A 13,394-nucleotide genomic window follows, 5' to 3' on the forward strand; every position below is an offset into this window, starting at 1 on the left:
CGCAGCCGGCCTCCCCGCCCGGGCCTCGGCTCCCGCCTCCCCGCTCCCGCCTCCCCTCCCCTCGCGGCTCCGGGCGGCCCAGCCTGCCTCTCTCTCCGCCTTCACTACCGGGTCAGCCGCCGGGGGAGGGGGAGCGGGGACGGCGGCGGAGCGCCCCCTCCTCCCGCAGCCCGCTCCCGCCGCTCCTCCCCGCCTGCCCGTACTGTACAACTAGTGCACACACACACCCGCGCGCACACACACACACACACACAGTCTCACACACACACACACACATACACACAGAGGCACATACACACAAACACAGGCACACACACAGGCACACACACACACACACACACACGCACACACACAGTCTCTCACACACACACACATACACACAGAGGCACATACACACACACACAGGCACGCACACACACACGCACACCCGCGGATCCGCCGCTGCCAGTGCAGCTGCCATGGACATCAGCTAACACCACACACCCGGGCGCGCTCCCACCGCACGGCGCAGGCAGGAGTGGCCCCGGCATCCCTGCCCGCCGCCACCACCCCCCCCCACTCTGCTCCCCCCACAACCCACTCCCCCCCCCCATCCCACCCGCTCCCCTCCCGCTCCTGCCGCCGCCGCCCTCTCCTCTCCGCGGGGCCACAGCCCCGAGTGTCATCCCAGGGACAGCACCCCCTCCGCGGCGCTCCCACCTCTGCCCGGCCGCCCCTCCCTCCTCCCCGTCCGCGTCCGCGCTCCATCCCAAGAAGCGGGAGAGCGCCACCGAGCAGAGGTGGGAGGACAGCAAAGTCCGCTCGGCTCACCTCTGGCTCCCTCCCCCTTCCCCCCGGCTCCTGCATCCTCATCCTCTCCCCGCCGCCGACACCCCTAGCCTGCCCCCGGCGGTCCGAACCCCCTCGTCCCCCCCCCCAGGAGCCGCGGCCACTCGCCCCACTGCCATGTCCAAAAGCTTGAAAAAGAAAAGCCACTGGACCAGCAAAGTCCATGAGAGTGTCATTGGCAGGAACCCGGAGGGCCAGCTGGGCTTCGAGCTGAAGGGGGGCGCGGAGAACGGGCAGTTCCCCTACCTGGGGGAGGTGAAGCCCGGCCAGGTGGCCTACGAGAGCGGCAGCAAGCTGGTGGCGGAGGAGCTGCTGCTGGAGGTGAACGAGACCCCGGTGGCGGGGCTCACCATCAGGGACGTGCTGGCCGTCATCAGGCACTGCAAGGACCCGCTGCGGCTCAAGTGCGTCCGGCAAGGTGAGCGCGGGGCCGGGGCGCACGGGGGCTCCCGCGGGGCAAGGGGGTGTGTTTGTTGCCTGAGGTCCGGGCTGTCCCGGTGGAGCCGGGGAGCTGGGCGCAGGGTTCGGATTTGGGGGGCGAGGGGCGGGGGGCGGGGGGAGGCTCCTCGGGAGGGAGGGAGGGCAGGTTTCGGCGCACAACTTTGTTTGCGCAGTTCCAGCCTGCCCCGGGGAAGGTGCCCGGCCCGGCGTCTGACCTCGGAGATGCGGGCAGGCTCCCGGGGCAGATATTCCATGTGCGTCAGTAGTATCGCCCGCAGGGGATGGAGAGCTTTCCGGGCAGGGAGGGAAGGGAGGAAGGGAGGACCAAGAAAGTAGGGGACCTAAGAAGGAGGGAGAAAGGGACGGAAGGAGCAACTTCGGGGTGCACAGCATCCCCAGCTGGGCGGAGAGGAGCAGGAGGTGGCGGGGAGAGAAGAGAACTATGCCCGACATCTGCCCCTCCTTCCTCCTCCCCCCAATTTGGGAAGCTGGACCCTGGGTGCCTGGGTCCGCAGCCGTCCCCTAGGGAGCCCTGAGCCGCTCCTTGGCCGAGAACGGAGGGGACGGACCGCTCTGGACGCTTTGATCTGTCTTCCTTAACTTTTCCCCCTGCTTCCCGGCTCCGACCCCCTCCCCCGCCCGCGGCCCTGTCATGTGGGCACCGCGCGTCACGTGCGCACTGACTAACCCGGCGCACCCCGCGCTGGCCCCGGGGCAGGGGAGCAGGGAGGGCGCGGCGCTGGGAAGGAGTTATAGTGTTGGGGTGTCTGGAGGAGAGAAACGGTCCCCGGAATGTGATTTACTCATTCGGGATTGTCCTGTTGGAGTGGAAGCACTCTCCTTTGGCATTGGACCGGGGAGACGGGGTCCTGTTTGAGTAGGAGCTGGATGGGAAAGCTCAGGCCTGCCCCATAGATGAGCATCCTTTAAATGGAAGGCTGTGATGGGCACGTATAGAGCCTGAGATCTAACAGAACGCTCACTAATTAAATGTCCTTGCCTGAAAGATAATGCGGTCTTGAAAGAGGGAAGGAAGGGTGAGGTAAAAGTTTCTTGCAAAGAGGACAACTCTAACTGGAATAAAGCAGTGTACCTTGGTTTTCCACGTGTGGATATGCGCATATTCTTAGCAATATACGGGTTTCCTGGTGGGGTTACATTGTTTGTCCTGCCTCAGGGATGGAATTGAACTTATCATCATAGCCTGTGTTTTGAACAACCACTTAATCTTACTTTAAGATTAACTATCAGGACACACTCTTGGGAGATGTTCTCTATAAAACCAGTTTTAAAAGCAAACAAGTGAAAAGCAGTGACGTCTCAGGTGAAATTTCTTCAGCGTAAATTGCCATACAAGAAAATGTTTTCATTGGAGATTCTTGAGTATTCATAGATGATGACTTGAGAAAGGCTAATGCAAACAGTGACCTGAAGGTCAACATTGCTCAAATTGTGAAACTGAAGAGTATGAGTTAGGTAGGAAGGCAAATAGAGCATTTTTGTATTTTTCAAGATGTCACGCACAAGCCTCAAATGTAGGGATTCATGTTAACATATTTGATGGCATAATTCTATTTTATAGCAATAGATATATAAGTTCTGGTGTGAGTCCAGGAAATCCACTACATAATCAATGACCATGGTTTTGTTGGCAACAAGCTTGGCATTTGTAGTAGGAAGTTGTTGCAAAAGTTAATGCATTTTTAAATTTGACTAATGATAGTCTGCTAATGAGGGAGGTGATTGTCCTGTTGAAGTCTGCAGTGATGACCACATTTTAATGTTGCATTTATCCTTTTGAGATGGACCTTGGCAAAATGTAACTCTCGCAGCAAGAATGTGGCCAGAAAAAAAAGGAAGATTATTTGGGTATTGTAGATCACGTCTTTAAAATCCAACGGAAAGACTTAACTTCTAAAAGTAAGGGTATAAAAACTATCAGGTAAGAAAAGGAATTTTAACTATCCTGCAATACTCCACAGGACAAAACTAAGATGGATCTATGGGATATTTTTATAAAGGAAAAAGCATCTTTATCTTAATAAAGAAGATGATTTTTTCTAACAGAGCTTTCCAAACCTCTGTGGGCTATGTTATAAATTCATGAAACCTGCATCAATGTGAGTGTTTATGAAGAGCCCAAAGTGACCATATGAATTTGTGCCCTGGTCACTAGTATTCCTGCGAATTCCTGTGAAAGATGGGGACCTGGGCTAGTTAGCATTTAAATCTTGCCATGATTCCATCCTAGATAGTCTCTGATCACTTAACTTCTGCATCATTTGTTTGTATGATTATTGTTTTTGGAACTCCTTGGAACCTATGCATATAAAGGGACTTTAGGGGAAAAGTTATTTTTATTATGTATGAACCCACAGTTCCAGTCCTCATTGGATCATTGACGATTGATGATGGTAATGATATTCACAGAGCCTTACAGGAGCCTATTTCACCTCCTGAGTCAGTACTAGCTTTAAAAAGGGTTTTATAATATTTTTGATTGATTGATTTCAGAAAGGAAGGGAGAGTGAGAGATAGAAACATCAATGATAAGAGAATCATTGATCAGCTGCTTCCTGCACACCCCAAGAGGGGAGTGAACTCCCAATTCAGTCAGATGCCCTGACCAGGAATCAAATCTTGAACTCCTGGTTCATAGGTCAACACTTAACCACCAAGCAACACTGGCTGGGCTTCTTTTAGCTTTTGTGGAAAATATAATCCTCTAGTGTGTGTGTGTGTGTGTGTGTGTGTGTGTGTGTGTGTATGGCTAATATGCTAAGTGTCCGCCTGGGTAATGACATGACTTAGCAATTCCTGGCTTCCTCTCCTTAGCAACTAGCCTCCTTGCAGTTTCTTCAGCTCAGAACTTGACTTGCTATATAGCCAGGCGCAAACATTTTTCACTTTAACTAAATGTCTACCTTGTTTCCCTGAAAATAAGACATCCTCCGAAAATAAGACCTAGCGCAACTTTGGGAGAAAAAATTAATATAAGGCATTGTCTTATTTTCAGGGAAACAGGGTATGAAGCATTTTCTCATGCCTCATTTCATTTGATCCTCACAGAAGTCCTGGAATAGGTAGATAGGAGACTCAGTAGAACTCTATTTTCTTTTCATTAGCTGGAAAAACAGAGATTTAGAAAGTTTAGAAACTTGACCCAACTGAAAAGAAGTAAGAAATGGTGAACCTTGAAAATGACTTTTTACTGTGCAGAATATAGTCAAACACTGCTGCAGTTAAATATTTTACCCTTTGTTCTCCCTGGGTGATCAACAATAATAATCTGCTTCCTGTTGATATTTACTGCTGTGTTGCTAACAATTACTTGAAAGAAAAACTGGGGTGCTTCCCTGGCCTGGAAAAAGTTTAGCTAAATCAGAAAGCAGTTCTAATTAAACAAGTTTACTTTATATCTATAAATGGCTAAGTTGCCTTGTGCACGTGCAATACTGTACATACTATTGAAGCTCTCGCTGTTGTCGATTGCACACGTGGGTTTCCATCTGTCACTGTAGATCATGAATTTGGTTGACACTTCTATTATAGAGAAAGGGTGAATAGCAATATTAAAATACTCTAATTTCTTTTCAATGTGTGTGAATTCATGCACTGGGCACTAGTATTCTTATAAATGTGATGATTCATAATCACTGTTTATTGTTGAAATAATACTTTCCTTTATCAAATTATAAATATTTATTTTACTTACCATTGTAGGCAAAGCAAAATTTTCAGCACTTTAGATAGAGTGCATTTGTGATGGGTTTCACTACATATTTCACTTGCTGAAAAAATATGTAAGAACTTTTGGTTCAGTAGACTTATTTTTAGAGGGCCAATAAACTAGTATAGCTGAAAAGTTTGACTATTTGTTTAGTAGTTGTATTTTTTAGATAATAATGAGATGATTGCTTTAATAATAATGAGATGATTGTTTTTTGAATATTCATTCCGACCTTGGGTAATATAAAACTACATGCAAAATCAGTTAAAATAAGCAGATTTTGAAAGAAAAGGAGACATTTGAATAACAAGAATATTGATAAAACATGCACTAGATAAAATTGCATTGTTTACTCAAGTTTTATTTACTTTTGGCTAATTTTATATTAGAGTTTTCATAATTTTAAATTACCATAAGTTTTAAAAAGTTGTACTAGACAAAATAGATGTAGCTTTTATACATTATTTAAGTGTCTTTAAAACATTTTTAAAAACATTTAATTAAATTCAGAGGACTCCATTTTAATTTAAGCTTCTTTTAATCCCAACTGATGAGTCATGTAAAAAAATAGCATTTATTGTCACATCCAATTATTTTTATAAACTATGGCTTTTTAGTTTATAATAGTAAAGCTCCTCACCAAATTATTTCATTCTACATCAGCAATTCTTTTCTGCAATCTCATTAATGCAGCAGACTCAGTTGAAGGAAATTTTTTTGAGTGATTTTGAGGTTTAGCTGAAGTGCTAAAGGTTTCTCTTTTTCTCTTTCTCTTTTTTCCCCCTCTCCCTTTCTTCTTCTTAAATTTGCCACTAGAGTTCACAGAAGTCAGCTACACAGATTACTGTGGCCTACATTCCTTACACTATGGCTGCTACTGCATCTACCACATGGGGACATACATAACCTGGACTTATTGGCCCATTTAGGTTCTCACAGTGGAGAATAAAAGGCAAAAAGTTCTCTAATTCTTCTCATGTGGAAAACAGGCCGAATAAAGCTTTTGAAGCTCTGGAGAAGATGTACATTGCTCTCCCTCTGATTGCTCCTTTTAAAGATGCCTTCAAAGGAAAATAGATCTACATTTATTGTGATACTTTATTTTTGACTGCCATCAGGCTAGAATCATACAGTTAAACCACTCTACGTTTTATTTGGAAAGATAAAAATAAATTATGTAAAAATTTCTCCAGTAAAGATTGATTTCTGCATAGAAATTTAAGGTCTGTGAATTTTATTGACCAATAATAAAGTTGGTTGAACAATTTGATTAGTTAATTATTTTAGAATAAATTATCTTTAATGTCTTAGAACGAGCTTAATGAGACGGTTGTCTTTGGGCATAATTTGTGGGGCGTGCTATTGTAGTTTTTCAGTATGTGTACGTAATTTAAATGATATGACCTTGAATGTTAAAATGACTGTTGGCTCTTTTACGTGTTTGTTTAGACTGAGAGTCATCTCAGGATGAAACCACAGCTAAAGTTATTTAAGTGCCATCATCTCTGCTCTTAACTATACTATACAATATTTTATACTATACAATCTTTTGACATCTTTATTATGCTCGGTTTTCTTTCAGTTGCTTGAAACTCACTTTCATAATGAGTAAAAACAATTCACATTTGATAACCCTGACTGCTTGAAAACAATGGTATTCAAAAGAATTGTAGACCCAGCCTGAATTATGCCTCTGGAGATGGTATAGATTAGGGGGTAAATGCACCGTCTCCCAAGCAGACTGTCTAGGTTTGAATACTCAGTATACCACTGAGGATTGGCTATAGAAGCAAGTTATCTAGCCTGGGGTAGTAACAGTAACTTGAGAATATTAAGTAAGTTATGCATTTAAATGATGTAGTGTCTGGCAAAATATAAGCATTATGTAAATGTTAATAAATGTTATTCTGAACTTTTGGTTATTTTGAGTGAGTGACATGATGAAATGTTCTCAACATTCAAGATGTTTTACTCTTAATTGAAGCCACCCTGACAACTATGAAAATGGTTGACTAATTAATAGTATGAGTAATTTGCAAGTAAAATATTCTGGAAGTTTTTCTATAAAGTAAAATAAATGCTTTACTTTGAAAAGCATTAATATGGAGAGTAATGCAAGTGGAATGGAACATATTTTTACCTTTTAAAAATCACTCCCAATGATGCTGCTTTTATGGAAAAGATTTGCCATTTTATACTTTAGCCATAATTTATTTTTACCTAGTAATTTATTCCCTTTGAACCTATATCTTTTCTCCTAAACAGTTGGTGAATCATTTATTCAAGGCGCCATGAGCATATAAATTCTTTAAGAATTCACTAATTTTAAGTTTATGAATTTATTTATACTTTTTACATGTGACTATATCTAGATGCCAGTATTATATTTTAAGACAGAACTTTTACTTCTCAGCTAGAAATCAAGTATCTCACAAATAAAAGCAATAACAAAACAATTCATAAGTACAGCCAACAATGTACAATAGAGAAAAGTACATAAAAATTCATCTAGAAGTTTACTCTGCATTTGTGAGAATAACAATAGCTCAACATAAATAATTCTCTATATTAACACTTTCAAGAAGAAGCAACCAACAATATATCTACTACCAGTCCCCTGGTGACTTTGGCATTTTAGTGGAATTAATTCTATTTTAGAATATAATATAAGAGAAACCTCCACCTTGAAGTTCCAGTGTCCAATATTAATTTTTAAAATATTTCTTAGCTATAATCTATTTATCATAATAAGTATGAGACAGGGTCTTTAAATTTTCTTAGTATTGTGACTTTTAAAATTACTATTATTATTTATTCCATTCCATTCCCAGCTTCCCCCTTTTTTTTTTGTTCCCAGTAAGGATGATGGGGTATTTCCTCTAGAATAAAAGTAAATTATAATTAGTGTAATAAAGATAATTTACTGATGTTTTATAATTACAGAATACTTGCATAGATGGATATGTGTCTGTTAAATTATAATGAAATATTTGTACAGGGATATGTATCCGTTATATCATCACAGATAATTAGTAATTGCTTCCATTATTGAATTTTATTGACGTTACCAACTTTTATAAAAGACTTTATTTGAAGATTAATTTTTTAAAACACTTAAAAAATTGTTAACTTTAATATACAGTGTTAACTGGCTTATATAGCCTAGAAGAAACAGAAATGTTTCCTTTTTTGACACCTGATTGAATATTAATTCAAATGTATCCAATGAATTTACTTTCAAGGATCTAGTAGGCCCATGAGTGGATATTTTAAATGAATGATTACATTTCTTTTAATATTTGAAATAATTTTATGGCTTGTTCAACTTTGGAAAACATTTCTCCTTGTAATAAATTCATGTCAAGTCTTGTCATTTTCAGTTACTTTGGTTTACTTGAAAAAAGATATCATTGTCAAAACCATGACAGTCATTATATATCCAATAATAGCTCAAAACAAACATGTGATAGAAGAAAACTAATCCTTTATAGTCTAAAATTAAAGCTATATGGAAGATATTAATTTTTCTAATGACATTTGTGGGAAAATAGTTTTGAACTTCTTAACTATCTTTAGTGAAACCCATGCACATGGAATCAGAGATTTTTTTCATAAGTAATGATGGATTTTATTAAGTGACTATGAAATGAAGTAGGACAAATCAAACTTTTTAAAGTAAAAAACACACACAATATATATTTTACCAACTTATTACATTGTGTTTAAAGAAGTTTCTTAAAATGAGTTTTTCAAATGTTGAAATGAATTAGTTTAAATGGATTATGAGTAGCATAAAACCTATTTTTATTTTAAGTCATCACTTAGATCATAGAGAATGTCTGAGTAAGAATCCCAAGTGTAAAAAAAACACACAATTATTTATATTCTTTAGAATTATTTTTTATTTTGCAGGTGAGCGGTTTTGCTTATCCTGGTAGCTTGTATTGCTGTACACTGGAAGGTACATATTTAGAGTATATATTAATACAAGGATGTGTTTAAACACATATTAACCTATCAACATACTTTAGCTTGTCAAAATCTGGTTATCTGGATTGCAAGCACGAACAAACTTCAGAGATATGAAATGTCCAAGTTGCATCTGTAGGACATTCTTACCAGTCCACAGATGACCCCAATCTCCCTTTCTTTACAGTCTGTGACGTAAGGATATTAAAGCAACTCTTGATTAGATGACGTTTATTTTAAAAATATCTGGAATTTTATCTGAAAGGGTCACTAAAAGCTCCTAAGGTCTTGACTTATTTGCAAAAGCACTTAAACATGAGTTACTGTAACCTTACCTTTCTAGCAAGTCCAGGTACATTGTGGGCGGCCATGTTGTTGGTGTTAGGACTGGGGTCTAAAGAGACAGAAAGAAGTTGGTCCTCATCTGGAAGCGCAGACTGTTATCAGAGTCTTCTTACCCATCTGCAGTTAAAAGACTGAAAACTTCTTTCTCAGCATTTCTTCTGAAGCATTTGCTATAGCTGGATCTCTTCTGGTTGGAGTACCTATGCTTTCCTTTTCTTCAATTCAGGGTGAAGAGTCATTCTATCATCACATGTCTTCTGCTTTTTAGTACACATGGAACACATACTCCAGCACAAAGTCTCAATGCCAGTTTTTTAAATCAGTAGTCCCAGAAAGGCATTTATGCATGTGAAGGAGCAATCATATTTTAGGGAAAGAATTACATAAAATATTCCATGTGTGACAAATCTAGCTAAAAAGTTTTTTGATAGTCTATTAATTTTCAAATGTGAGTGGTATTTTAACACTTATTAGCTCTAATGAGAGACCATAAGGACATAATGAAATCAAGTAACCCAGATGATTTATTTATTTTATAGATATTAGTTGTTAAGAAGTGAAAATAAGAAGTCAGATTTAGTAGTTTGGGTTTTGGTTATTTTTATTTGCAATACCAAATAAAATAAAAACTAGGAAATGTGGACTACATAATAACTACATAATAACTAGGAAATGCCCTAATGTTAAATGTAACCAAAGAAGGAGCAGAGATAGGGGACATGCTTATTCATGAACTTGATAACACATTTGCAGAGTGGTTTAAACTTTTATTGATTTAGATGTCTCGGTGTAGGGTGAGAGAACCAGTACCAGCATGCTGTGAATATATGGTATATTGCAATTCAAAATAAGTATTTATTTAAAAGTAAGCCACAGTCATGTGCCACAGCATCATGTTTCATTAATGATGGAGGGCACATACGACGGTGTTCTCATAAGGTTATAGTAGGGCTGAAAAGTTTTTATCGCCTAGTGAGGTCATAGCTGCCATCATGCTATAGTGCAAAATATTACTCACATGTTCGTAGTGATGCTGGTGTAAGAAAACCAACTGTGCTGCCAATCATGTAAAAGTATAGCACATACAATTAGAGTGCTGGGCCAAACCATTTAGGTGTGTGTAAGTGCACTCCATAGCATTCACACAATGGTGAAATTGCCTAACAATGCATTTATCAGAATATATTCCTGTCATTACGCAGCTCATGACTGTAAATAATACCTAACTTCTAATCGTTTAGCTAAAATGCAGGTACTGGTGTTATTTACTGAGAAATTTAAAATGTCAAGAAAAAGCTACATTTAATTAGCTTGGAACCTAAGATTTTTTTTTTATGAAATGGAGAACATAATATTTTTAACTTATATTAATGCTTTAAATTTAAAGCCATTTTGCATATTTCAAATTAATTTGCTATGGGATAACACTGTATATGAATTTGTAAAGTACATATATACCGTACAACCTAATAAAAACTCTGTAAAATTAATGATGTCTTTGATAGTCCAAAGGATGTGGTAGCCTCTTGTATGAATCAAGAAAGTGCCCTTTTATATTCTCACCTCAAGTCTTCCTTTTAAAATTAATTGGAAAAATCTTCATTATCCAGTGTGAAGAGCATTTGGCAACTTTCATCCTTAGAGAAACTGATTCTCTTACAATGGACGAAGGAGAAGCTTTGCTTCAGTTGAATATGCTTTCAGAGAGAGTTTAGAGAACCACCGAGTTATTAGAGATGTTGTTGGTTGCGACCTGGAATGCACTGCTCCTCCTCCTCCTCCCTGCAGAATGCCAGTTGTGTTCAAGTATCCACATGTTGATGTGCTGCTATGCCATGTGTTCCATATCAGGTTGGCCTCCTCCCAAGGGGATGAACTTAGACTAGTCTAAACCAAGCAAGGTAATTCCATCTCTTTGCCAGTGATTGTTTTAGGAAATGTCTTAGAGCCTAGTTCCAAGAAATAAAAGTAATGTGAAGCCCTTTGAGGACTTCCTGGGAATTTTTTTAGTTCTTGAAATAAGATTCCAAACATATCTATTCTGTCTGTGAAAGTTACTGCACATGGCAGTGATTCCTGGAGCAATTACGGGGTTTCCCCCACTATCTGAAAGTAGAGGGTTTCTGTGAAAACTTTGTAAGCCAAAAATGGTGTAAAATTAAGAAGCAATTATATTAATTCATAGGGAATTTTTTTTGAGTGTTCTCAGACCAAAAGTTCAAATGCATGCACACTATTTTGTTCATCATGATTGCAGCACTTAATGATGTCCTGTTTTCATGCCAAGTGTGACATCCTTAGGAGCTCTCTTAGCCTTTTCTGATACCTTAGGACGCATCTTACAAATGGATGCACAAAATAAATTGAGTTAAAGCACAGATGCTCACAAACACAGTTCAAAGTGGTGGTGTCTGGATGCTGAGATGCTGAGTGTAGTTCCCAGGGAAGGAGCTTGGTGGTGCCACTCTCGCTGCTCCGGTGCAGGCTGCCTCTGTAACAGCTGGCTGGAAAACAAACCGTGGGACTTTATTTTTGCTTTTCACCTTTTTTTAGTAAAAGTGAAAATCCTCTTTGGATTTCATTCTGGTAGTGAAAGCGGAAACTACTCTGAGCCTTTCCTAAAAGTGAGGTGGCATAATACAAACTTTTGAAAAGTGGAGGATACCTGTATAACCATCTGTGATCATGAGGAAAGCTGGCCAATAGGTGGAGAAGACCAGGACAGAGGGATTAAAAAAAAAAGTGGCCACTTGGTGAATTGTTAAAATGAACCCAGAACTAGCCCTATTTCAGGACTTATTGTTATTGATAGTTTAATCCATTTACTTGGATTTTCTATTGTTTTGCAGCAAAATATTCTGATTGATACAATTGTAAAATGGTATAATCATATGTATTTCATTCCTAGCTTATTGTTTTGGAGAACATTGGTGAACATCTTTCAAAAAGAAATATCTTTTTAGAGAGTAAATCAAGATGTATTTTCTCTTGCATAGAATTGGTTAAATTCTAGATATGTCTCTACTACCTCATTCAGTATTGCTCTGATTGGACTTCTGTTTTAAATTCCAGAAAAAATTTAATCATTTTTAAGTAAAATATGTAGGAACACAAATTCATTTTGACATTATCCAAAATAGAACATAAGAAATAAAATCAGCTAAAAAAAATATACCCACAACGCATGCCAACACAAACTTGAAATATTTTTTTGAATTATAATATATAGTGCTTACAAATGTCTGTGCCATTGATCCAGGGGTGTATCTATAATAATAAAAGCATAATATGCTAATTAGACCAGATGCTGAAGGAAATTCCAGACATCCTTCCAGACAACACCACGGTGGTGGGGGCTGAGGCAGAGGCAGTTAGAGGCGATCAGGCAGGCAGGCAAGCAGTTAGGGGCAATAAGGCAGGCAGGCGAGTGGTTAGGGGTTATCAGACAGGTAGGCAAAGGGGTTGGGGTGATGAAGCAGGCAGGCAGAGAGGTTAGGGGTGATGAGGCAGCCAGGCAAGTAGTTAAGGGAGACCAGACAGGCAGGCAGGCGAGTGGTTAGGATCCAGCAGTCCTAGATTGTGAGAGGGTGCAGGTGGGCTAAGGGGACCACCATCCTGTGCACAAATTTTGTGCACTGGGCTTCTAATGTAATTATAAACTGACTCATCAAAAATGTTCCAATTCCATTTTTTTGGAGCTAGAATTCATTTATTTATTATTCAACTTATTTATTTATTTATTTATTTATTTATTTATTTATTTCCTATTCTCTAGCACAGTGGTTCTCAATCTCTCTAAAGCCGCAAACCTTTAATACTGCTCCTCATGTTGTGGTGACCCCCAACCATAAAATTATTTTCATTGCTACTTCATAACTGTAATTTTGCTACTGTTATGAATCATAATGTAAATATCTGTGTTTTCTGTTTTCTGATGGTATTAGGCAACCCTGCTAGCAGTTTTCAATCTATGGGTTGCGACTGAAGGGTTAGCCACTAAATATTGTTATTATTGTTCTTATTATCATCAATAACCATTTGTGAAGTGCTTACTGTATGTCAGGCAGTGTTCAAAACACTT

At 39.8% G+C, this 13,394-nt stretch overlaps 1 protein-coding gene across 6 annotated transcripts in view; it reads left to right on the forward strand.

The window, feature by feature from the left end:
• The first annotated feature begins 633 nt into the window (after positions 1 to 633).
• Positions 634 to 13,394, forward strand: part of MAGI2 (membrane associated guanylate kinase, WW and PDZ domain containing 2) — a 1,016,953-nt gene continuing 1,004,192 nt past the window's right edge. For 2 of the 6 annotated variants that reach the window (XM_045578504.1, XM_045578505.1), the window contains exon 1: positions 634 to 1,246. In XM_045578504.1, coding sequence (XP_045434460.1) covers positions 946 to 1,246 — 301 coding nt within the window. In that variant the 5' untranslated portion in view covers positions 634 to 945. The remainder of the gene's footprint in view (positions 1,247 to 13,394) is intronic. The other 4 variants (XM_036429599.2, XM_045578508.1, XM_045578507.1 and 1 more) reach the window with 3 other exon arrangements.

This window comes from Pipistrellus kuhlii, unplaced genomic scaffold (genome assembly GCF_014108245.1).
Source record: "Pipistrellus kuhlii isolate mPipKuh1 unplaced genomic scaffold, mPipKuh1.p scaffold_m20_p_10, whole genome shotgun sequence".
Classification (NCBI taxonomy): Eukaryota; Metazoa; Chordata; class Mammalia; order Chiroptera; family Vespertilionidae; genus Pipistrellus; species Pipistrellus kuhlii.